Source organism: Apteryx rowi, unplaced genomic scaffold (genome assembly GCF_003343035.1).
Source record: "Apteryx rowi isolate R43461 unplaced genomic scaffold, aptRow1 scaffold_59, whole genome shotgun sequence".
NCBI classification, from domain to species: Eukaryota; Metazoa; Chordata; class Aves; order Apterygiformes; family Apterygidae; genus Apteryx; species Apteryx rowi.
In genome coordinates, this window is record NW_020450860.1 from 273,705 (window position 1) to 300,645 (window position 26,941).

General features: G+C 47.5%; 1 protein-coding gene across 8 annotated transcripts in view; it reads right to left on the minus strand.

Moving 5' to 3' along the window:
* The window catches only part of MBNL3 (muscleblind like splicing regulator 3), a 99,202-nt gene that overhangs the window by 44,252 nt on the left and 28,009 nt on the right, over positions 1-26,941 (minus strand). For 6 of the 8 annotated variants that reach the window (XR_003256159.1, XR_003256158.1, XM_026082703.1 and 3 more), the window contains exon 2: positions 19,205-20,184. The exons of 1 other annotated variant lie outside the window; for it this stretch is intronic. Coding sequence is in view for 5 of the 7 variants with exons in the window: in XM_026082703.1 (XP_025938488.1) it covers positions 19,205-19,378 (174 nt within the window). In the remaining 2 variants the exon portion in view is untranslated. Of the gene's footprint in view, positions 1-19,204; positions 20,185-20,601; positions 20,698-26,941 lie in introns of those variants that run through there. One more of the 8 variants, XM_026082702.1, reaches the window with a different exon arrangement.

Here is a 26,941-nt window from a genome sequence, read left to right on the forward strand (position 1 = left end):
GAACTTGGCAAAAAAATAAACAACTTAGCATCTGAGAACTAGTCCAATTTTTGTTTGTGTTATTGCTTCACTCAAAGCAACAGCTTAATGGGCATAAACAGATTCCTGGTTTTCAAAAAATAATGAAAAAAAAAATTAATCCCATCTGGGCTGACAATTCACAGGGAGAATTTTCAATCTGGAAAAATAACTGCAGGATGTGCTGCAGCCTCAGCTACCGAGGGGCTGCCGTGGGGTGAGGCAGCAGCACCCTGTTTTCCAGCAGGGCCCTGAGCAGGGAAGATCCCTGCAAGGCTCCGAGAAGCATGCTCAGATGACTCTGCTGGGGCTCGTCCCGGCACTGCCGCCCCAGCTTTCCGCTCTTCTGCTGGGAACACCGACAGCAGGTGTCGGAACAGGACACACATTTGTGCCTGATGTTCCCTCTGTGCGTTAGCTTAAACCACTGAAGACGACTCGGGCTAAGCTGCGACTGAGGTGCGGGTACACGGTGCCTCTGCCTCCCTGCTCCTGGGGAGCGGGCAGATGCAGCAGAGGGTAATGCCCTCGGCTGCCACCGCAAGATCTGCTGTGGGACGTTTGGCAGAGCCCTGCGGTCCGACACTTTAAAACAGTGCAGTTACTTTACGACGGAGCAAGCTGTGGCCTCGCGCTCCTGTTTCACCAACATGCACCAGGTTGGTTTGCGCACTGCTGATGTTCCCTGGGCCTTTCCAGGCAAGTGATGGGGGAAAAAGGTGAGAGTAACTCCTTCCAGGGAAGGAACCAGCCTGGGAAATGCCCTCAGCAAGCTCAGAAATGGCTGAGAAAGGCTTTAGAGTAAGTGAGTATGCCCATGCTCAGGAACCCGCATGCCCAGCAAGTCTGCACATCACCACATACACCTGGACAGCTGACTGCCGGCAGTCCAGGAGCAGCCGTGCGGACAGCAAGGGGACAGGAGCTGAACATGCCAGTCCAGAGATTCCCCTTGCAAGCACAGCTGAAGAGCCGTAAGCCACCACGGCCAAGCTGCCCCCGAGGCCGGCAGCACACGCCTCCCCTTTGCTCAGGCTTCGCAGAGAAGCTGGATCACCCAGCAGAAGGGCTGACCGCGTGCCACTACTCTGCGCACTCTCACTAATCTCAGAGCAAGGACCCCAAACCTCGCTGGCCCACCAGGCTGTGGTCAGCTTTCACCACGGGGCCTCCCGCTCTGCCCTCAGTCACGGTGCGCCTGAGGAGCTCATCGGTTTTGCTGGTGGCTACAGCTACAGCCCATTCATCACCTCGCACACCCAACTGTGCGCAGGCCTTTGGGAACTGGTGCAAAAAAGCATTTCAAGCCTCAGATTTCATGCCCACAATATCCCCAGCAAACTTGCTGCCAGTCAGAGGGCTGAAGCTGCAGACCCCGATACAGAAAAGTGCCTTCAAGAGAGCTCTTGCAGGCTGTTAAGCATCACGGGCAAGGACCACACACATCTTAGAAAGAAAAGGGACAAAAAAAGTCTGCCTTGCACTAGGTAGACTGATTTATTTTACTATATTCTTCATACTTTGCTACAGCCAGTAACATATGCACATTTAAGTCACAGAGGGGATTTTTCTTTTAAGACGACACCTTCAGATGTGCTCTTTGAGAAGTACCTGGCACTAGAGAGCAGATGAACATCCAATCTTTGTTACAATCTCAAGTGAAAAGAAGGTTAAGGCAGTGTAAATATTGGTAAGCACTGAGCCCGTGGAACAGTACAGGCTGCAGCGTCCCTGCACAGTACATAAGAATAGCAGAGTACAGAGGCTGCAGCAAAAGCTCCCTCTAAACTTCACTTATCAGCTGGACACACTCACACACACACACTCCTCCACTGCCAAAGCCTGATCCTGCAAAGCCTGTGTATTCCCGCTGGCCAGCTGAAGGCCTTGATCCTGCTCAGCTAAATCAACAAGAGAAAGAGCAGGCCAACAGCAAGCAAATCACCCACGTGCTCCTCAGGAAGAGGCCTCCCCACCATACCTCCACCTCTTTGTACAGGACAGGCCTTTTAGGGACAAAGGTTTTTCCATGGGGGTATAAGTGACGGGCTTATGATGTTAAAGATAATGCAACGCCATCTCTAAGTGCAAAGTCAGAATTTGGCCAATAACACACTTTCTGGGCTGAAACTGCAAAGCATGGGACATTTTTAATTGCAGGTCACGTACTAGTCACAAGTACCACACAGGCAGCCAGTCCTAAGGGACAGCATACCAAATTCTGTGCCAACACCAAGCCCTGTTGATTTACGATGGATTTAGTAAAACAGCCTCAGCCAGAGCAAGACTTCTAATGATTTGCCCTAATTACAAAAATTCCTCACAGCCCCCTTGTTCCCCCCGAGCTGTTATCCAGAGCATTTCGAGGGTCTGTGCAGATTCACGCTCCCTACCTTGCTCAGCCAAAGCAAGCCTGTGCTATTGCGCTGAACTGAGCATGGCAAGGCAAGAAACCGTTCCCAGCGCACCAGCCACCAAGGCAGCCTGTTGGAGGATGCTGCCTGCTCAACGCGTGCTTCACGCAGACCTACAGACCCAGAATGCAGAGTAGCTGTGGCCATGTCCCAAGTCCCCAAATCTAGTAGCAATGTTCTGTTTTCTCTGTGCAGTGCCAGGAACGGGGATTAACCAATAATGCATTTTGTAGAAACGACAATTTCAGAAGCCAAAAGGTTGATTCCACATACCCGCTCATTAGATCTGTTCCCTCTCCAAGAATGATAGTACAGGCACTAAAAAGTGAGTCTGTACAGCTTTATTTTGTGGAGGCATCCGCTCCGTCCTGCAAGATGCAGCTTTTGCCCTGCCAGAAATCCTGACCTAAATGCAGCACCCCAGCACAACACTGCTCAGTGCCAGAACAGCTAAGAGGGGAACGCGCACGCGCGTGTGTGTGTGTACACGCACAGCCAGCAGGAATGGAACCGATCAGGGGTTTCATTTGCTTGAGTTTTTTTTCATGGTTTGTGTTTTTAATAACTGCCAGAGTCACGTATTTAGGTTTGAGAGCATAAGGGAAAAGCTGGGGGAGGTGGAAATAACTCAAGCACATCCATGTGGACACACTAGCTTATTCAGGTTTCAGTCACAAAAAGCAAACCGATCAAATTACTGTGGCTTTCTTTTTTCCCTCCCTTTCCATATTATTGCTCTGCTCCCTAAATTCCTGCCCTCAGTGCTTACTCTGAGCTGCTTATCCTCGTCCCAGTCACCAGTGCAATACAGGCTGGCTGATGCTCAACGTTTTGTCGACTAGGAGGAATGCAAGGATTTACTTTCTAATAAAAAACAGCCTTTAAAAGCTATCTTGACAATATGACTTCCTTAGACATGCTGGAAGACACTTGACCTCATGTATTTTGTTTCTGCCACCAACCAGAGCTACCTTCAGATTTTCAGACACAGCAGAAGCCTTTCCTAAAAGGGCAGCAAGAAAAAGGACCTTTCACTGCCCTGATCAGGTATAGCCAGGATGAGAGTCAGCTGTGATGCAAATGTTCTTCTGTGTTTTGCCAAGATGGGCCCCTACCAGAGCTGGCTGGGAAAGATTTTTCTGCCAAGCAGGGTGACCTTTCCTGAGGACATCTGCAGCCTCTCCAGACACGTGAGCGGAGTAGCTGCAAAGAAGCTCCAGTGTCATTAGCGAGTCTGGAATGCAGCAGGGCCGGTGCATACGTCAGTGCATACCAGGCTGTAAAGAACGCTCGCGCCTGCTTAAACCGAGAGATGAACTTCCGATAGGCCCTTGGTGGAAATCCTTTGTACAAGAGTTTGCACAGTATCACTCATACAAAGAGAGAAGCATTAAAAGAATTGCTAAAGCTTTTCTTCTGACTGGGCTACTCCTGACAGCGTACACTCCGAAAGGATGCTTAAAATCATTCTCCTAGAATTCACCCAAACAAGATGACAAAAATGACTTTTGGTGGTGTTTCAGTCCTAGTTAATGTGAGCTCCATTGTGAGTAAATACTTCCAAAGATCTTATATTACCAAGGACTCTTCAAAAAAGGCAAACAAAAAACACAAAGCAACAACAACAAAACCTTCTTAATTCAAATTGCACTATATCGCACAAAGCCACAGCAGGGAATTTTTGGCTCTGTGAATACAAGTATTCATTGATGCTATAGCTCAGGGTCCTGCTTCCAAGTACTACCCAAACACAGAACAAGATGGTCCCAGCCTGAAGAGTTTAGTCTAAATACACAAGACTTGGTGGAAAAGAAAACATGTGGCTAGGAGAAGTGTCAGTCACAGCACAAATTTGCCATGGGAAGAGCCCTGTTCCCTACCACGCTTCCCAACATTGTCAGAAGTTTCAACAAGGAACCACTCACTACTGGTTCTTCATAAATTATCATCTTCTCCAAATTACTGATCTTCTACAACCCTGAAGCCATGTGACTGTGTGGGGGAAAGGAATACAGTTATAACGGCGCCAAGATTTGCAGTTGCAGTAGAACTGACTTTGCTGCATTTCACGCACTCGGAGGCAATTGAATTCAGTCTGCAAGTTGCACATACAGGCTCTGCAGGGGATTGCTTCTACACTCCTCTTCTCCCTCAAAGACTGGCTAGCTCTGCCAGACAGTTTATTGAGAAGTGAGCCCCTCTAGGAAGCCACTCCAAGCAAGCCTCTCCTTGCTGGATTGCCCCTAACTGAAGGGCTACAGCTGTGCTGCTCTCCAGCTCCTGCATCCTAGCAGCGGACAGGCCACGCTTCCCATCTCTGCACCACTACCTAAAAGCGATGCTGTTCATTTGCCTTGTTTAGCCCCCACGGGACTTCCCTAAACTCTCCAAATGGGCTCATGAGCAGCGTGAGTGGGCTCCAGTGACGAACGGCAGCAGGGAGCTGGCAAGGCGGCCGTGCGGTGCGCTGCGCCGCGCCGCTGGGTAATCCGCCCCCCGCTGCGGGAGGCGGCGAGCCAGCAGATGCTGATAACGCTGACACGGCTGGATCGCACAGGGACCTCGCTACGTGCCCAGCCTCCCCCGTCCTGCAAGAGCGCGCTGGCAGCCCTGGGAGCCGCTCCTCTCCTCCTGGCAGCTGCCCCCACTTCCTTCCTGCTTGCTCTGCCTCCGACAGCTCCATGAAGACTGCAGACCTCCCTGGCCTACTTTTATCAGCTCTGACAGCACCTCTCTGACTCACTTCGCCTGCCTGCCTGCCTGCCTCGCTCCGGCTCCTACACCCCAGCGCACTGAGGAGGCTTTGCAGGCGGCAAGACTGACACGGCGGGGAGCCAAAGTCTGTGGGGAGGTAACCATGATGATTACTTCTTTATCTGCAAGTGTACCAGGTACACCGAGAAATCAAAGCGACCACAGAGGCAACAGGCGGAGGGGGAGGCAGAGAGGCAGACTTCCTCGGTTGCCTTGCTCCCGGCTCTGCAGACACCACACCTAACGACAGGCAGGGACACAGCAGAGCTGCAGGAGGGCTTGGGGACAAATAAGCCCAGAGGGGAGGAGGAAACAGAGCAGAAAGGAGAAGGAGAAACAGGGCATTTGGAACAAGGCTGCACAAGTCTTGGGATACTGGAGCAAGACTCAGGAGGGCTCCTGCAGAAACTGCCAGGTGCATTTTTAACACCTCCCCTACGGAGGTTGGATGCGATGTTGCTCGTTTCCAAACAAAGACAATTCTCTGTCTTGGAAATCCACTGTTGTACAAAACAAGATTCCCTTGTGGGAAGAAAAGCGCTTTACTTCCTACAGCTGACCTCAAACACCATCACCTCTGCCATATCTGGCTAGACGATGACCTTTCAAGCCCTCCTTCAAGACTCTCGCATGCATTTCTTGCTCTCAGGTCCCCGCTTCGCTGGCTACTCAAGTGCTGCAGCACAGGCTGAAATGCCCAACCCAGCAAGGCTCTGGCTCCCTCCTGGGCAAATTCTTGCAGTGCTGCCAGCACTTGCTATCCGCAGCGCCACGTGGCAGGGACCCCAGGAGCAGATCCCGAGCATTGTGCCTAGCGTGACACTGCACGGATGGACCACGCAGGAGGAAGGGGAACTCAGTCGGAAAGAAAGCTTCCACTTACACTCTGATCTGCCAGTAACCGACAGCAAAAGGAAGAAATGCCGGTCAGCAGGATCGGCCAGCGCAGTTGGGATTACACGCTGAGGTTTTGTTTCCAAACTTTGCTCAGTTGTGGCAGGGGCTCTTTAGGGCCTAATCTCCGTGTGATTGTTCCCAGCGCCAGCCGTGCCCCTGCAGATAATACAGACTTCGGGAACCACCATTTAGCAACGGCTGCGCTCTCAGGCAGGTTGTCTGCAACTTCGCTGCATCTGTGCTGCCCTCGGGCATCTCCCTTCCCCCAGCTAAAGCAGCTAGATATTCCACCTACTTTCGCTGCTGCCCCTCCATGCAGGGGAGCCACAGGACAGGTCGGGGAAGAGCTGTTTTTCCTCAGTAAGCACCTAGATCTGGCCCCAGCACCCAGGAGCAGCTAGCGTCTTGTTCAAAGCAGCAGCAAGGAGACAAATTGAGTTAAGCAGCACAGTTGGGGTTAATGGCTTAAACCCTCACTGGAGCCTGGTATAGGCACGGCTGGGTACAGGAAGGCTGGGCAGAGATGTGGGCACCACTAATACAACTGAGGCTTGACCCCAATGCTCCTTGCTGTAGTATTTTTTGACACCTGTGTAGAAAAGGCCAGCTAAAAGTAAATGCTGTGTTAATGCAGAATGTGTTCAAGTAAGCCTGCCTCTTAAGTTGATCCGTTAGAAAGATACTGCTTCACTGAGGAGCTGGGCAAGCCAGAGCTGCCTTTTCCCCAAATCTTCCTGCCCAGCAATGACACATCAGCCCTGTCCCACTCCCTCTCCAGCCAGCTCCAACCATCCCAGTGGCAGTCAGGCTTTGCTAACCCCTAATGGCTGCTAAAGCTCTCCAGCTGGGATCTGAGAGGGTCCAGGAGCTCTCCAGGAGGCTTAAGTATTAATGTTTCTAAACCTGAGCTACCTTCACCCTCCCAGTGCTGTGGGAGGGGGAGGGATCCCATTCCTGTGCTAACGTCCCTCTGGGGAGCTGCACTTGCTATCATGGAGAGGCTGTGCCTGGTGAAGAGGGACTTGTTCCACACACAGAGACCCAGAGGGGATGCAGAGACATGATAAAACTCAGTGCATACCACTCCATCATCAGAGGACTGGGCAATGTGTTTTTAAATGGTACCCATTCTGTGAGACTGACTTAAACCAGTCCTGAGTTTCCTTTCTTGGGGCCATTATTTTATGCAGAATTCATCTTTTTAACAGTGCTCTGGGGACTTAACCTCGGCTAGGGGTCAGGGCGCTGAGGAACAGGCCCAGCATCCCCACAGCAAATGTGCTAGGGTGGTACTTCACTCTGCAGCACAGCCACATTGAGGCATGCAAAGATAGCTTGTTTTAAACATTCACATTGCAGCACTGTCAGAGAGAGACTTCTCCCCCGGAGCGCAGGCTGCCGCCTTTCAAACAGGGTCAGACACCGACCTCCTCCTCTACTGTCAATGACCTTATTAGCACTGATCATGGCTCTAATAATATCCCGCACTGTAAGCGGGCCATCTGCCGTAACATTTCACTACAAACTTTTAGAATAGCAAACATGCTTGGTTTGAGAACACTCATTTCCTAGCAAGCCAATTTTCCCCCTCGAGAACATGCCCTCAGTTTTAAACGAGATGTTGCAGAAAGGCACCTCTAGCTCCCAAGTTTCCAGCTCAAACACGCAACAGAGAATGGCACAGGGCCATGCCAAAGTGCTGGCTTCAGACAAAAGACGTGAAAATGCCAAGTCAAAAGTTAAAACCCACCAGCCCAGAATTGCAGCCCCCAACCATGCTGCTGGTGGGGATCCCAAGTGACCAAGCCAAAGGAAGCCAGACTCAAGGCCCAGAACTAAACCAACATACAGAGACTGAGATGTCGGAGAATTAAAGTGCCAAGCTTTCTGAGAGCAGGAATCAGTGCTCCTTGTGTGCCATGTACTTTCTATTGTGTGGATAACAGAAAGATTTTGTTAGTACCTAATACATACTATCTCTAGTTAAGCTGAATACTTTCACTTCCATTGCAGGAGAGAGGGTTTTCATAACAGACAGGTAAGACCGGAGAACTGCGATTGATAGCTATTTATTTAGAAGGAGCCAGGTTTTGAAATGCTCACTCAAATGAGACATCTGCTTAAAACACCCAGAGTCTTGTTACTACATAGCTGAGCTCCACTCTGAGACATTTTTTTTCTTTGCACTGCTTCTGAGAGGTCAAAAAGCGCAATTAGGCACAGAGAGACTGACACACCACCACTAATAAAGCAGCCTGAGTCACAGCAAGGACCTAAATGCTGGTTTCCCAAATCCTTGGCCTTTCCTCTAATCAAAAGGCCATCATTAGACATGGCACAAGAGACTACATGAGCTAAAGAAGGGGGTCAGTGCCTGGTTCTCTGCTGTTTTATGAAAAGCAGTAAAACAACATTCATAAGTCCTAAGTAAAACTTTGCCTGTACGGGGCAACATTCATCCATGTACCTCAAAGCATTTATTTTAATACCAGCATAACAATATTTATAGGGGCAGATTTTCAAAAGAGCTCAGGTCCTCTCTTGGAAACCTAACCACTGAAGTGCATCCTCTGTGGGAGATGCTAGATGATGGGCTCTCCAGAAAATCTGGCGTATCCTGTTCATATTTGTTTTAAAGCTTCCAAACAGCTCAATTATATAAATACCCATTACTGCACCCTCTTTCAGATGGGTGAACCAAGCGGCAAAATGTTATTGTTGGCAAAGGGATTACATCAACGCGATACCAGGCTGCTGAAGAAATCCACCAGCTCCCCATGCGCAGAGTCACGCTCCGCAAAGCAATCTTCCGCTGCCTTTCCCCCAGCCAGCTTCGCTGCGCGAATGCAATCACGAGCAAGAGAATTTGCTAGGTGGCTGTGCTGGAAAAGCAGCGAGATGGGACATCGTGCCCAAGTGTGGCACCGTGTTTGCGCAGACCCTCTTTGCCCAAACTCCCTCGGGGGACAGCAGCTAACAAGTTCGGGGCATCCATCTGAATCCCACAGCAAGAGCTACTGTTCTAGATCAGGGCTGGCAGAACTAAAGCTTGAACTTCCTCCCCTAAGTGGTTCTGGCAATGCCACAGCTTGCAGCATGGCTCACGCTGAGCTGCCAGAGCTCACTGTGCAAACACACACCCCTCAGCACTCCCTTGGCTAACACCCGGCACTGACTCACACGCTCACAAGGCTCAGCCTAAGAGCTGCCGCTCCTTGCTAGCTGGGCTTCAGGGCCCCATCTCCTTCCATTCTACGCAGAGGGAAAGCCAGGGCTCACAGAGCAGAATGTTGTAGCTGCACGACAAGTCACAGACACAGCACTTGTATCTGCACACCCAAGCAGGCTCAGCAGGACTGCAAGCTCCAGGTGCGCACGCTGAGCATGCGCAAGGAAAGCCACTCTCCTGAGCTGGAGAGCCAAAGGTGACAGAGGGGAAACAGGAGGCAGTTATCCCTCTTTGGGGGAATGGCAGAGAGGACCATTTCCCTACCTAAAAACCTGAATCAACAACACAACAGCACAGGGAGTTCTTTGCATTCCACAGTAATTGTAATGTGCCTAAAATGAGGCCTTACGTATTTTGCAGAAGTGGAGCCTCAGTCCGGAGGGCTTTGTCCTTAAAAAAAGTCAGCCAGCCTCAGGAGCTGGAGATGGCATGCCATGGACGTGCAACATTGCAATATGCCCATAAAAGGTTTCAAAATGTATCTACTTCAGCAGATGCAGTAACTCAGAAGGGTTTAGAGTCACATCCCAAAAGAATTTCTCTCCTGCTTTTTTAGGCAAGCGTGAGCAGCAGTCAGCACTTCACCACCATCTTCCCAACCAGAAAACCAAGGTTACTCTTGGCTGACATTAATAATATAAATGCTGCTGGCTTTATCATTTTGGGATGGTGGTTTGCTCATGCCACAGGGACGAGACCTGGGCAACTCTAACTGCAGACAAGAGTGGAGGCCCTGCATTGCCAGGGATTGCTGATGAAGAGAGAAGAGGCTGGCACAGCAGCCTGTGGAAAACCCCGCTGCTGGATTTGCCTGGCCCATCTCCCCTAGGAGGCTGGCCTCAGACATGTGGTCTCAGGACAAGTTTGTGGCCACTGTTCTGCTTTCCAACATGTTCAAGGGAAAATACAAACAAGTCTGAGGCCTCTCCGAAGGAAAAGATGTAATAGATTTAGGTAGCTGCAGGAAAGAGTTAGAGAGAGGAGGGAAGAAAGGAAGCAGGACAACAGTGGCATTACTGCGCCTACTGGAAATACGCACCAGGGAAGTGGGAGATGCCTAACATAGCTGCATGGCTCCACATCTGGTCAAAGCTGGTCCCAGGTAAAGAACACCTGTGTTTTCCACTTGTACCACAACTGCCTCAAAAAGACTGGCCTCAAAATGCACATCTGCCCTCACACCTCTCACCAGCTATTCTCAACCTGACCCAAAGACACCAAAAACCAGCCTGGAGCCCCCAAGATATCCAGGTGACAGCACAGAAACTCGCTCCTGTGCAGGCAAGCCCTTGGGAGTTAGTAGGGTCAGAAGTCTGGGGAACAGACAAGGCTCTCCATGACAGTAAACAAAGATCTTGAGAGACCATTTCCACAGAAACAAGAGTGGATCTGGTTTTACCCCATGACTGTACACTGCAACAGACAGAAGAATCATTCAGCATCACCCAGAGCAGTTAAACCCTAACCTGACACCAGCAGGGGTGGCCCACGTCTCATACACGCAAGGAGTGCTGCCAAGACACTCCACTTACAGGTATCCATGGTACAGTGAAGGAGAGTCCTGATGACTTCACCATGCAGCAAGACAGGCTCCAAAGACTCACCCGGATCCCTCCCCACAAATGGCTTGAATGTTTTGACACTTGTCAGGCCACAGCCACCCAGAGAAAAGGAAGCCTTTGCCTTGGAAACTTTCACACCTAGACCTGGCTCCTAGCAATGCCACACAGCGGATGGGGAGAAGCCAAGTTGTCTCATGCTACCAAAGTAGTCAGATGTGGGACACCGCAAGAGATCTAAAGTTGAGAGAGGATGAAGGGAAGAGACATGCTCCTCTCTATAGGGAAACATGGCAGACAGGGAAAAAGGCATTCAGAAGTGACTTTCACTATTACTGATGTTAGCTTATGAATATGCTCATGTTGACCAAGCCTGTAAAACAGTCCCACAGCTTTAGATGCAGAAAGCAACGCAGATACTTAGACTTGAAAAGTGTCCACTGCAAAGCACATTAACTGCTGGGAAAGCAGATACTCAAAGGCATCTAATATCTACTTTCCACAGGCATTATTGCCTAAGGTCTGATGAATAGGCCAATATGGCAATCAAGGGACCAACGTTTTTCAGGAGGGAGTCACCAAAGCCTAGTCAACTAGAAAATGAGTATTTAACTCATTTTCTGAAGAACTAGTGCAGTTACCAGGAGAAGTATCACACTGATAATTTTGGAGGGCTTGCATTTTCCATACAGACAACTCCTATGCAAGCTTCCTCTCAGGCTTGTAACACCCATCTCCATACTGATGGCAACATCTGGATGACTGTGACTGTCCCTCTGTCTGTATTAACGTCGCTCTTCCTGTCTAGCTGAGACATTCATACAGGCCTGTGCATTAACAGCATTGCTGCCCACCCCCATGCAGGAGACCATCCCCACCAGTACACCCAGATGCCATGTAAACTGGAAAGGAAAATGGAAGAGAAAGGGTCTGAGTGAAGAAATATAATGAAAATAGAATAATACCAAGTTGTTTAGACTATCAGAACCCAAGCTCTTCAAAGCCTAACGGGAGAGCTGCTGGACAGATGAAGGGTTGGCCCTTGACTTTCCACAGAGCGTGTCCTGCCACTTGGGAGCCATCAGCATCAACACCTCTCCTTGCAGTGGTGCAGGGTCCAAAGACACAAACCAATCCTCTGGCAGACTCTTGCAAACTGATTCTGCAAGAGCCGGTGGTCACAGCAGACCAATGTTCAGACCCACCCCAACCAAGATCACTCAAGCAAACTCAGATTTAACAGTGTTAAATGCCCATGTCTCCAGGAATTCCCAAGAAGCCCTCTGCTTTGGGATGACTCTCACTTCTCAGTTCCCAGCAGTGCTACACAATATTCTTGTTATTTCCCCCACTCTTCTAGCAACGAGCTAAGATAGGAGCATTCCTCTAGGGTAGCACCAAAACCACCAGACCATGCACAGGAAACCTATGGAAATCTTGTGTTTCTTGTCATGTTAGCCTTGGACAACACCACGTTTCACAAACCATGTGTCCTTGAAAACACACAAAGCCCAAGATAAAGTATTCCCTGCTGAGATTGCTCAGCTGCAGAACAAGCCACTGGAGATGAGGACAGGTCAACCCCCTTTCTCCCTCCATAGCATGCTTCAAAACCACCTGCTCGCTTTAAAGCAAAAACAAGGAATTCCTACCAAGGACTCTGCCTTGCATCTTTGCAAATAGTTGCAACGAGTAAGACCTTCCTGCCTCTGGCTCTCTATTACTGTCCCTGCTGCAGAGTCACCAGGACACACAGGCCTGTTCCCAGTTACTGTAGATAATAATCCAGCACCTTAGCACAAAGCCAGGACCACAGGGGTTTCAGCTCAGATGCTGGACTTTGCACACTGTATCTGAGGCACAGGCACACTGTTCTCCTGCTAACCCTGCTGCAGAGGCAGTACCCTATGGCACAGAAGCAAGGGGACAGCTAAGAGCAGCAGCCTTTCCAGCTATGATATCAAGACTCGCCAGCGCTCATCTGTCAAGTTTCAGCTGTCAAAAAAGTCATAGCAACTGAAGCGAGACTGCTGGCACAGAGAAACCCGTGGATAATGCTAAATAAATCGAATATGCTCTGCCCAGACCTCTATCCCACAGAAAGATCAGCTAAGCAGATTAAAGCAACAGCATATATTTTCTCCACGAAGCTGAACATGCCTAGGTAGGTTGCACTCCACCATGCCTGTCGCACACCATCGTGAAGCAACTAGCCTGACCCCAATAAACAGTATCTGCCCTCCTCGCTCTGGGGGAGACGCAGAAGGAGGTCAGAGACAGTCAGATACAGACACTGCCTAGGTGAGTGTCTCTGTCAGTCGTCTCACTCCCACAGCCGTGCCTAGGAACTTCTGGGCACAGACAGCAGAAAGTATACGCACTATACATTCATTGATTAAGTTATGCTGCTAAAAGAAATAGAGCTTATCATAATCTGTACACAAAAAGGGGTCAGGCCTAAACAAGATTTTTTCACTTGAAGACTCTTATTCTCCTTAAAGTATTGCTCTATTTTAGGAGCAATACAATAGCAACAGTTCTTATAAATAAAACTTATTTTTAAACACATTTTACTGAATCACATCTCTAAAAGAGAAGAAATACATTTCAAATGATCAAATACTGTTGCTACACAGGTAAGGAACAGTGTCTTTACTGATGGGAAGCAAAGGTTTCTCATAAATGTTACTTGACTCAAAAACATTCATTATCTGGCTTACTTGCAACTCCATTATGTTCATCTCTCCAGATACACAGAGAGTCTCTCCAAATACATCTCTATGGTCTTGTCTCACTCCCCCCTGCCAAAATCAAGAATGTAGCCATATGCTGAGTTCAGTGGAAGTTTTTAGTTATTCCCAATTTATAGTTTATTTTTTAAAAGATTTTGATTGCAAATCAGTAATAGTCAGAAAGAGCTCCAAAGTCATTATAAAACAGGTAAATTAGCAGGAAAGCTGTAATGAACAGTGAATGAGGTGTGCCAGGTTCAAGATCGTCTGGTACACTTATTGTCCAAACACGGCGAGCTTTGCAGTTGCTGGTTTCAGGTGGCTGTGGGATTTCTAAACACAATTATCAGATAATACCTCTTTTAGAAAAAGGGTAATGTAAACAAAAGAATACTTCTTTTTTCTTTGGTAATAGCTTTTCATTATCGATTTTATGTGCATACCTAGGCACAATTCACTGTTTTTACATAGAAAAGAATGTTTTGAAACGCATAACAGCTTTATGATCACATTTTTTAAATTTGACCTCCCAAAGTCAAAATTCATACCCCTGAGACTTTCACCATGCTATTTTCTGTCTTTAAAAAACTCTCTTCAAAACTTTGATTTGCATATGGAAACATCTGCACTCATAAAGCAAATAAAAAGACAAATCAAAGCTGGGCTTGTAAATAGCGTTTTTAACCATGAGTCCACAGTGCAGCTACGTGAACTGCAAGCTGAATAAATCAAAGCTTTTTTGAACACCTGGTCTGTACTACCTGCATATTTTTATATAATACATCACTCTCTACTAATGTTCTTTCTCTCAGCTTACTGCTTATCAGTTTGCGTTTCTAGTGATCAGAGAATGTTTTTTCTTCCTTACATCTTCAGAAGTTGAAGAACAAACTAATGATTTGCTGGACAGGGAATTAAGACTCAGACAAGCTCATCCGCTACTGCCAGTCTGAACAGGAAGGTTAAGGACTTGATGAGCACTTGCAGGCAGCCCACTGCAGGGCCATGACAAACCTGAGGAAGAATTGCCATGAGACAGCAAACCCTGTCCTGACCCTTACAAAAAGCACCAGCTATGTATAGGACTGTGCATGCCAAACCCAGAGAAAAGCTGATGCAAAAAATACAAGGGCCATCTCAGTTTACGGTGATGACAGTACAGTTCTCTCCTTTGCTCACATTTCATTTTCTATTCCATAGCTTCTTAAACTAACATTCCTCAGCAAAACATAACAGACTTCACACCACCTCATCAACTAGCAGCTTGCAGGGAAGGCAAGGTTTCCCTCTACAAAAAGATGAACAGTCATTTCAAAACCGTACCCTCAGTTTTGTCTGTACTAATGTCCCTGCATATGAAGGGCACCACTCCAGAAGGCCACAGATCGAAGAAGAAAGCTGAGTAACATCTCAGAGGCCCTTTGGGACTTGTCCAGGTGGTACTGCAGAGCACAAGCCTCTGCCCAGCAACCTCCGCGGTCACTCCAGGACCTGGAGGTGGCATGGCAGCAGCTGGCTCAGGGACTGCAGCACTGCCCTCCACCAAGCAGGGGGGACTTGCCCTTCCATTCACACAAATTATTCTTTAAGAACAGCATTATTTGAATTAATGAGGAAGAAAGTGTGAGTAGAGAGTGAGAGTTTGCTCTTGGCATCTGATTCAAATCTGTGAACAGCTTCTCACAGGCACTATTTTTAAATTTCGTATCAATCTGCTAGAGAAAGGTTCCTTCTGTTGCCCACAAACGTGCAAACTCCCCCTTTGAAGCACCACAATTCCAGGGCAGCAAGATTCAACCCTGCACTTGCAGCCCAATTGCAAGCCAATATTCTACAACCGAAGCATTTCTCAACCACGCAACACTCCTGCAGAGCCCCCACCCGTGAATCCCACCCTTGCATCAATGGAGCCTCCACAGTACGCCATCAGGAGTCCTGTATTTTCTTTACAAGCGTACAGGGAGCACACGCTCACATCTGAACAACACGCACTGAGGCAGCCTGACTGCTTCTGCAAGGGAAGTAGAACTGCTATAAAGAGATCGGAAAATAACACGCAGTAACTATATAGATGCTGTTTGTGACCTGATCAGCGAGGCGAAGCCATTGTATGCTGGGTTATCAGAAGTTCCTGTTCGAACATATTGTTCGAGCTTAAGCGTTCTGTGAGAAAAAACAAGCAACAACGCTACACAATGGCTGCAGATAAGCAACCTCCGAACAAAGCCCTGGGCGACTGCAAGACAACGGGAAAACTTATTAGCTGCAAGCATCCTATATCCTGTCTCCAGTAAAGAAACACAGATGTTCTGCTAATGCAGGGCGTGAAAAGATGAAAAGAGCACTAAGCAGTTATAAAGCCTTCCGCAGGAGAGGAGAGGGTCAGTGTTCAACAGCTGTCAGAGGGAAATAGCGACTGAGCGCACAAAGATGTCCACGGGATGGGGATGCAAACCTCTTAAAAGGAGGTTTGGGAATGCAACGATTTTAATGGAGGGGCCTCATTGTATTAGGGCCTCAACACAAAATTCTGTGCCGACACTGGGGAGGGTCGGACGACTGACCCCATGGGCTGGTGGCAGCGTGGCAAAAGCCAAGGGTAGTCTTTTCTGCATCACAGCCACTAACAGAGACTAGTCAATGCACTCAAACTGGAGAGGCAGTCATGGCTCAGAACATCTCCTGCCACCAAAAAGAGAGGCCAGCGTTATGACCATAAGCCCCTCTATACCATGGCAAACAGGGCCTTGCGAGCCCAGCTCCTGCCCAAGAACAGAGAGACTATTGTTCGAGAGTTTAGTCACCAGGCTGGTTATCACCACTGGGAACAGTATGGTGCACACACACATACACACAACACACACACACCCCTTGTTAACCTGCCATTACGACTGCCTTCTGGTTGGAGAAGAAAGAGGTGGTGTTGGGAACCGCACCTTTAAATGGGGCAGCAGCCCAGACGTGAGAGATGGCAGAGCCCTGGCTCTGTCCAGCAAGAATGACCAAAACCATAGGGCCGATCTCTGAAACCGTTCTGAAGCCATGTGCTGGCACTGCCCTGGAAACGGGGCAGCAGCCCAGCTGTGGGACCACTGTGCACAAGGGCCTGCACTACTCAGGCAGTTCCCGTTAAATGAGCTCCATGGGATCCAGTCACAAGAATGGATAAGGCTGGCTGGGTCTACCCACGGGCTTTAGGTCTGGATGTGCTTGGCCAAATTCCTGCCAACTGCCCATTCTCGAAGCTCTGATGCACAGAACCACCATGGGTCTGAGGAAGGACTTTGAGACCCACTTCTTATTTGAGCAATGGGGTGCAGAAACAGCCACCGCCATCATCTCCTGGCCGTATGCTCTGCAGTGTCTGATCTCTCCTCCAGTGTACTTCCTGCAGGGCAGAGCTGTCAGCCCTCCATAAGGCTGTCCAAAGCTTGGAAAAATCCAGAAAACCTGTTCCCATGCAAATTTAGGCCACTTAACTAGCACATAGTGGGCATTTGCTACCACGTCAAGAGGCAACTGCAAAGAGAACATTATTTAACAGCCAGTTACATGGGAAACATGCTGAACTGCAGAAGATCATCCCCAACTCTTTTGGCAGTTTTTGCTTTCCCAACATGGAGTTCCCCAAAACGTTCCTCCCTCTTTACCAGTAGGAAATGTGTGCTCTTGCCAACAGGTGGGATTTGAGCTAGGCAATATGCTGGGCCCTGGACATCCCATGCTGCGGCCTGAGGTCTGCAGAGAAAGGCCCAGCACGGAGAGCCTGAGCATGTTGCAGATGCTCCACTCAAACCAAACACAGACAGGGAAGCATTAGGCACTGGATGACACCAGTTACTGCTACTTACAGTGCAACTCACTGCTCTTAAATAACGGAGCTAACCCAAGCTGGGGGGCTACACAGGGGCCACCTGCCTGCAGCTTGCAGCTTTCCAAGCAGGTTCTCTGAGACACCACACTATCCCACATGGTGTTACAGCGTTCATTCGTGAACTGAAAGAAGTGCTATAAAATGTAAACATATTAATCTCTTCATTCAAAATATCTGCGCTGTCACTGGCTACAATTCAAAAGTTTCAAGGACACAAAGAACATGACTTCTTTTTTCCTCTGATAAAAATACTTTTTGTCTCTCACTGTCAGCAGGCCAGCAATGTAAATGAACATTTGAAAGTCACTGTATAACTAAAGAGTCATTGCATATGCTCAGATTAACAAGAGCAAAACTGAATGCAAATAGGAAGCTTGAACTTCCTGGTAAAAGGGAACAAAAAGTGAAAATATGAAGAAGTCACAAACGGTAGTAAAATGGGTAAAGGCATAGTAGACCAGATCCAGTCCTGGTGTGAACCTGTGCAGACACACTTCCACCAGTTCTCTTAGTCACTGTGCCCATAAAAATAAACCTAAGGCTTTTCAATTTAAGTTCAAGGGAGAACTTTTAAGCTTATAAGATTTATCAGATTCCTTCTACGAACTCAAACTGGTTAACTATTCTAACTGAAACCTTAAATACAGTATCAAGAGTTCTCAGAAGCAACCAGTTATGCGTGTTGCCTCAGGGTTTTTAATCATCCTGTTTAAAAACAGCTTTGAGGGGCCCCTTTTTCAGAAAAAGTAGGTTCCTTTCCAGACAACTCTGTAGAAGCGACCAAACCAAAGATGCTCAGCTCCCTTCCCCTCCTCCAAATCCTCCAGCCCTCTCCTGACTTGGGATCTGGTCACTTGGTAAGATGGAAAGTTACCCCCTGAACTTTGACTGTGACAGGCAATAAAAAAAATCTACCTCCCGCAAAATCAGCTACACAAAGATGACCACCAGCAGAAAGGCTTAGTTCTAACTCAGGCAGGACTAGCAGAGCAATCCTGTTTTCATATCCCTTGCAGAACGCCTTTTCCCAACACCCATTTTCCTGTGAGCTCTCCAAATATTTTGGCTGTTCCTCATATACAGTATGGTGTTACAGTGCATCTGCAACTCTGTCTCCAGGAAGTACACATAAAGCTGATTCATTATCTTAAAATGCTGCCTTTATTTCTGCTCATTGAAAGCACATTTCAGAGCCCTGCACCGAATGCACAGCCAATGTGCCGTGGACACAAATTAAAGCACTGGGTTTCAGCTCTCTACTTTGTCATTTCAGTTTCATTTACTGCCCACAATATAAATTATCCATTTCAAGACAGCCATATCAGACCTGAGCTACAACCAGAAAACGCTCTGGATAAAATCCTCTTACTTTCTCTCTCCCCGAGACGACCAATGCTTCATGCAATCGCACTTGATGTCAGACTCAACCAAAACCGAACTGTGACCGAGCATCGTGCCCCCCCACCCCCTTATTTCTACTACCACTGCGATCCCCAAATAAGAAACCGTCTAAAACTTCCAGTTTTTGAATGCAGCTGAACAAAGGAAACGCGGACTCCCAGCTAACCTAGATTTTCAGGGGCTACATCCCACACCAGCATCCTCCTCCCTGCAGGAGCAGACGAGCAAACAATTGCTCCACACATCTCACGTCCCCGCACACCGAGTGATTCGCAAGAGAAGGAAAGCAGTGAGCTTAGGTAACGCATGTGTTAGACAGTCCTCACCTTTAGGGAGTCAAAGCAGGCAATAACTCGACCGTTTTCCACATGGCAACTCCGGGATGGGTGGGCGAACTTGCACTCTGCATCAGACCGAGAACAAGTACCTCTCTGAAACTCTCGACACACTTCTAATGTCAGCCATTTTGTATCACGGACCAGGGAAACGTTTACAGCCATATTAAAAACAAAAATTAAAATGCAAGCAATCGCACCCTTCTTCAGGGCAATATTTACTGCTGATCTTTTTCTTTAAAAAAAGGGTAAAAAAGTGAATTCAAGTTAAACGTGAAGAAATAACTAACTTGTTGCTTTGGTAGAACTCCTATTCATCAGCACTTAGGTTTTCATTTAAGTCAAATTGTGTTTGTTTAAACAAGAATTAAACATAAAGCCAATCATAAAATAGAAATCTTATCAGAATAACTGAAAATCAAATTAGAGGCCAGCTCCTAAAAGTGCAATTGTAGAAGTTAAAATATAAGTGTTATATTTTGTGCCACTGCCTAAGTTACTTGAAAATAACTGGCAGACTTTCAAAAGAATTCTGTGCTCTCCAGTTAATGGTTTCAATTATTCTTGCAAAAAGCATATGCTGCTGGCAGCACTTCAGTTTGTGGAATGGTCTCGGTCCTTGGGGAGAAAACTTTTTTCCTTCTATTTCTTGCTTCTAAAAATTACAGTTTGCGAGCATCAAAATGAGCAAAAGGATGTTAGAATTTTTCTTTTTTCTTTCTTTTTTTTCCCCTCTTTCTTTTTAATATTTGCTACATAGTCGGGGGAAGAAAAAAAAATGGCTGAGCAAACTGCGTGTAAACGGGGAGAAAAAAAAAAAGGGGGGGGAAAGAATGGATGAGTTGCCGTCAGGGTACGAACTGCAAGCAACGCCAAATTAAAAAGAAAAGGGGGGCGAAGGGGGAAGAGAGAGGCAGCCCTAGACAGAAATCCAAGCAGCGGTGGCTTCAGGAAAGGCACTTTTCAGCAACCTGCAGGAAAAAGAGAAATAGAATCAGCTACAACAAGACAATCGCCCCCTTTCCAACTCGAGCGCTAGGAACGAGCCGGGCTCGCTGGAGAGGGACTCCCCAGACACTGACAGTGCGGCACAGTGCAGTCAGCCATTGTAGATAAAAAGGGCATTTCCCACATGAAGCTGCGCATGGTGGGAGGAAGCGGCCAATTAGATCGACCGTTGCAGCAGAAGGGCCGGGCAGCCGCCCAATAAAAGAGATTGTTTCATATCGACCGATTCTGGCAGCCGTTCATTTTTGTGCCCACTGCACAGAAAATGCCTCAGTCTGACGCGCCGGCCTCCGGCGCGGCCGGCGCAGGGCTCGCCATCGCCCGGTTTCGCAGCCCCACGCCGCGCCGGCTGCTCCCGTCTTGGCCGCCGCGCTACGTACCTGGTCCGCAGGCCCCGCGTTGCCCCCGCGCACGCGGCAGCCGCATTCCCCTCGCCGGGGCCGGCCGGGGCCGCACGCCGCCAGCACGCAGCGAGGCTGGCGGTGGGCGCAGACGGCGCGGGTGCGATGCGTGAACTGCGCAGCCCTTGCACGCAAAGGGGGAATGTTTTGCTATACGGGCTTTTTCAGCGCACGCATTTTTTTCCCATTAATCTGTCTCCCCCCCCCTTTCTGGAGGAAATGTTCTGGCAGGAAGAGCAGCTGGTGGCTTTCTTGTATACAAAGCAGAAGGAACTGCTACAGCTCAGCCCTCTCACTGCTACGCATTTTTAAGGTGTTTTATTTAACCCATTGCTAACTACAGAGCTGGCTCAGCAGCCGACTGGGACGCTACGCTCAGACAAATGACTCCTTCACAGTCATGCATCTATAAATTTGGGATCTACAAAAGCAAAAGCAAACCTGACAAGGAAACGTGAGCCACACACGCACACGGAAAACATTAACTCATTGTTCACAGCTGTGTTTTTCAGCAAGAATAAAGACAACTCAAATTACTCGAGTCCAGCAACTTGAATTATCCAGCAAGCAACTTCCAATAAACTCCTATTCAAGCTTTCCTTGGCATCCACTAAAATGTTAAGTCACCCCTAGAGTTTCCCATTCTAATATTAGATGTACTAATGCAGCCTGATAGGATTGGGTTGTTTCATAGTTCCCAAAATCCAGTTCTTTTTCATCTTTCTAAAGTATTGCTACCCAATCATGCAAACCTTTGATGGGCACAGGATCTTGTTCACGTGACTGCTATTAAAACTTAAGACAAGAGCCTTCAACTACAAGAAAAGGAAGCTTAAATTCTTCCTTTATTATTGCCGTGTTATTGCAATTACGCTGATCAGTAACTGAAACCTGCTGGAGCTGGAACAGTCAAACAATGCTACCAAGGCAGAAGTGTGGGAAGATGCTGTCAGCAGCAGTAGGGGGTGGGGCAGGGGGGCTGCTTGATTCATGGGTTCAATTATTTTGCATTAAAAAACAACATTTGTTAAAACCTACATTGCAAGTATTTTCTCAGGTAATTAGAGCCGGGTTCGTAACAAAAAGCGCCCCGATTCTTACACTCAGGCTTGCAGCATCAGCAAAAGGTTAGTCCAGCCCACGGGCCTGGAAGGACCTTTGCATTTTTGCACATCAGGTGGGGAACAGAGATGGCAAACATCAGGTACGCTAGGCAAAACTTTCAACTTCTAAGGGAAGGAAAAAAGCCTATCTAGCCATAGTCATATTTTAGGGGTTTCATAAGGGACAGAGATGCTCTAAATCAACCCTGATTTTGCAAGCAAGGCAATTTTATATGGGAATCCCATTCATTGATGTTCAGACTCCCAGTCCAACTGAGCTCAGCAAGCATGGAAAGATGTGTGGAAACCTTTCCACAGAGAGCGAGGGACAGGCTGGGTGCAGCTCTTAAAAAACGAGCTAGAACAGGTCAAATATGGGTGGGGATTAGAAAGAATGCTCTCAGGAGCTGCTGTGAGCAGACTGAAATACTACCATCTTGTGAATTAAGTGTCTATTCCAGAGCCTCAGACCCCAGTAGAAATGAGGTCTGCTAATGCTGGGCCTGAATACGGAGAGTCTGAACTTAATACATGATTACAGCAAGATGTATAAACAACGTAGTAAGATCTGCCACTTCCCAGCCCTTCCACTTTGAAAAATCCTAACAAATGTTGCAGACTAAGTGATCATCTTGCTCTCACCCAGGTAACTTGGGAGCACACACAGATGTACGCAGACATACAGGTATCTGCACGCAGTATGCTAGTCAGAGTCCTCACATTGAAAGGAATCATGTTAATGGAAGATAAGTCACATCAACCCTAGGCAACATTAAAATACAAATATTGATTACATTCAGATACATGTGACAGCAGACTTTTTTTTTTTTTAAACAATTCCCATGAAAAAACAGTAAGAGAACTGTATGAAGAAACATTTGCTGATGTTCAGCTGACAGAAATAGAAAAGAGATCCTGCTCTGCACTCTGCAGGGTGGAAAAATGGTCTGTTTAATATGGAAAAGCAGGAAACAATATTCTGTGTTACCAAAACAACCCCCTGTTCTGCAGAAAGATAGACCATCATCCCAGACTCTAGGACTAGGACCTCTATACTGGGGGGAGGTAAATAAATGAATAAATTGTTAACACCGGGGCCTCAATTTTGCAGTCTGCCAACAATCAGCAAAGCGCAACAGAAACACGCGCTGCCTCACATCACCTGTTTGTTACCCACTCGGGAGAGCACTTAAGCACATGCTTAACTTTGAGCACGCCAACAATCTTGCTGGAAAGCAGGGAGACTGAAGCACGTACTTGAGCATTTTGCTGAATCGGGGCCTAAATGAACGAATCTAGTTCACAGGTTTATCCAGGCTGGGAGACCAGCAAGCGCAGGCAGCAGTCGTTGTGTTTAGGCTTATGCGATCACAGCCCAAAGGAGTATGAGCTAGGATTTTCTGCAAGTCAACAAACAGAGTTCTGTCAATGTTTGGATTGATGCAAATTCCCCCTCCATGTGGCCACAAGGAAAGCCTAAGCCGTGTGTTCTCTAGGCTGACATCACGCAGCGCTTTACACTGCTGCAGTGAGACTCTCCTGCACGCAGCCAAAGGATGAAAAGCATTTGACAGAAACCCACCACTGACACTATAAAGTTTCAGTTCTCCATGTTTCAATTCCTGGCAGCAAACAATTACAACCGATACGGCCGTGATACATTTTTCCCATTCCGTGCACTACCCTTTTTTGCCTTTTTTGGGAACTGGCATTTTATTCATTTTGTACTCCTGCTTACTTCAAATGGGAGGATTAAAAACATCCATGCCAAAAGCAACATATAACGAGGATACAAAGTAGCTCTGCAAAACACTGCTTTCCTTAGCTTGCAGGAAATACAACAAAGGCTAGGTGCTGCCTTTTGAACCTTTCCCAGCGCTGCTGCTCAGCAAGCCAGATTCGTCTGGCACAGCTCATCTCCTCTGCTACCAGATGGACCAATTTAGTTTCAACTGCAGCAGCATCAAAGCTGGAGAAAGCAGCAACACAGAAAAGCCTGTGGCCTTTATCCCTTTAAGGAAACAATAACCTTAAAGCCCCTGCTATAGAGCCACTCGCTGAGCCAGGCCTAATTGCTCAAAATGCGGGAGGATGCAGCCTTGCTCTGGATGTCAACAGACCGAGTCTTGCAGCTTCTGAAGTGAATGGGAACAAGGGCAGTCTGATCTGTGAAGGTCACATCCAACCTCGCCTCCAGCAGGATTAAGACACCCTAGCCGCTTGGGGTAACGCGAGGACGCAGCAAAGGACGAACATCTTCACTTGATGGTTGGATTCCTCCTGCTTTCCATGAAACCAAAACCCTTCCACTGACACCCCATGGGTGTCAACTCCCAAGCATGCTTCCCGACAGCAGAGTTCAGAGATTGTAATTTATGCAACAGGGTTGATTCAAGCAGCTCCCATGTGTAAGTGATGCTATTTAAAGTGCAACTCCACTCTGAAAAAAAATTGACTCAGTAAAAATGGCAAGGTGGGGTTCCATATTTATTGTTCCTCAACAATTTCCAGGTCACATCTGCTCAGATGAGAGGCAAAAACACTTTTATCCTAGCTGGCCGTCTCAATGCATGAGAACAGCAATGATTTCCCTTTACCTGAACAAGGGAGATGGGGCAGACAGCGAGAGGGCATGAAAGCTTCTTAAAACCAAACTCCAGCCATACCTTTTTCTTTTAAAGCATATCTAATACTTTCTGCATTCCCCTCAACATGAGCCCTAGCACTTAACAGAAGACAAAAACTGAGGACCTGGTCTCTTGGCTCTGAACTAAGCTTTATATTGCCAGAGAGCAACACACTTTAACCAGTTTTGTGAGTTATCTTCAATGAAAGCCCAGACCAAACCAGCCTGAATGGATGGACACCCTGTTTCACTGCAGCTGAGGAAGAGCAATGAACTGTGCTCTTAAACTGAAAACACTCAGACCTCAAATCTTTCACCAATTCCACAATGACCCTTGAACCCTTAATGTTCTCAGTGAGTGCCTACATATTGTCAGAGCCCAAGAAAGATTTTTATGGCTGTTCCTCAAAGCACTAAATCTAGCTCACTGTACAAATGACTGTCAATCTTGAGTCCTTGCACCTTCTAGACAATTCTGTATCCTTTCTTTTGAAACTCAGTACCACAGGATACAGAGAGACTTGGTGTGCCCACTGTCACCCTCCTCAATAAGCCCGAATGGTAAAACTCCTCATTCACAGACAGAATAGAGGTGTTACCACTATCAAAAAAAAAAGCCAAAAAAACTTTCAAATAAATGCTATGTTTCTGGAAATGCTGCATGTCAAAGAGAAACATGATCAATAAAATAACACATTCAACTATTGTGTTCTGAAAGAGAAACAAAAGCCTTTACAGGAATACCACCACCATACAACAGGACTTCCACTTTCCATGGCAATCCAAGCCTAAGCATCTTCCCCAGTCCTTTCTTTCTCCTCCACCTTCACAACAGTGATAAAGAAGGACATATGAAACGGCACTCTTGCTTCTCAAAGTAATCAAAAAGGTATAGCCAAGGACAAGATTTTACTGGGAAATGCTGCACCAGTACATTTACTGGCAATAATGCATGAAAAGAGATAATCCACATCTGTGGAGAGATTTTAGAGTCAGTAAGAAAAAAGCATCTTCATCCTGGACCTACCAAGCCTGGGACATGATGACATTAGTTCAGTAAGCTGACTTTTCAGAGAAGCTCATTTGAGCCTCACAAAAAGCCCACGGCAATTTAGGCATTGCCACGACTGAATCACAGAGCAGCTCCCTGCTTTGCTTGGGACTGGTTCAAAAGTGGTACCAGCAAGGTTGTACAACAGCAAAAGAAACCACACGCACAAAAAACAAGGTCAAGGCATGGATCCTCCACTGCTGAAGTCCCGATTACCAAGGCTCTTACACTGTATCACCTAAAAACCAGCAGCACTTGAATTCCTCTGATGTTGCAATGCCAACAGTTTGCACACAGCGGGCCTGCCTCCAAAACGGGCCCAGTCCCACCCCCTGCGATCACACGGTCTGTGCACTTGGAACAGAAGGTACCTGTGGAAATGGCTGACTTTTTAATAGCTCCTGTTTTCTGCCTGTGTACTTAATGGGCTGCAGCATCAAACGTGAAGAAGGTCAATTTATTTTCTGCCACTTGCAAGAGATATTTTTGCTTTTAAATTAGAAAATAATATTCTATTTTTGCCCTAGCCTTTATACTTTAAAAGCAAACACTTTAGGGACTTGTGTAGACACCTTGAATATTTCCTTTGTGAACATTCTGTACCTGGACACTTTCTCCCTCAGGGAACAGTTTACTTAATTTAAGGTAGACCTTCATAGCCAGGAAGAAATAAAACCTCTTTTGTTCTTCGACCAGTTACGCAGAAAAAGAACAGATTTCCTCTTCCATGGCCATGCATGAAAAGTTTCTGTTCAAGGTCTAATCGCAGATGTTGGGGGCCGTGAATCACCAAGGATCACACTGCATGCTGAAGAGTCAACTGCAGCCCAGAGTGCTGTCTGCTCAAGAAAGGACAGCAAAAGCCAGAAAACACACACCCAAAAAACCAAACCCCAATGACGCTGCGATGGAAAAGCCTCATTGGCAGGATATAAACCAACTACAGAAGTGGCTGTGTGCTCAAGCCAGGTGTCTAGGCGTGCAAACACCACATGTTTCTGTGCTCCAGGAGCCACCAACACTGACTTGCCCTTCTTCCCCCACACTCACTCATGCCTCTGGCTTAGAGAGCGACTTGACAGAGCGTGGGTTACTGGTCATAACCTCCATGGAAAGAGCAGCATGAGAAAAATCCTCCCCCTCCTCAAAGGGGAAGGCTGAAGTTGCACATATTGTGTCACACATCTTCAAAAATTCGCCAACACACACCTCCCTAAAGCTCCTGGATTTGTGGCACCCTGGAAGATAGATGTGGTGCTCTGCAGGGACAGTCAGCGTTGCCAAGGCTACAGCCTGCCATTCTGGGGAAAACGGGTCATCCATCACACCTCTGAGTGCTCCCACTGCTTACTGCAGGATGGCATGACCTAGCCTAACCTAGACACCTTCCTTACCTGGAGAAACGGCAGCTGTAGGACCAGGACAAAAACAAAACAAAGTACTGTGTGGGAAGGGAGCCTTTCAGTGCAGAGAAGAAAAAGTACAGATAAACTTGAGGAACTTTACTTTATCCTTCATTGCACACACGCAATTCTCCGC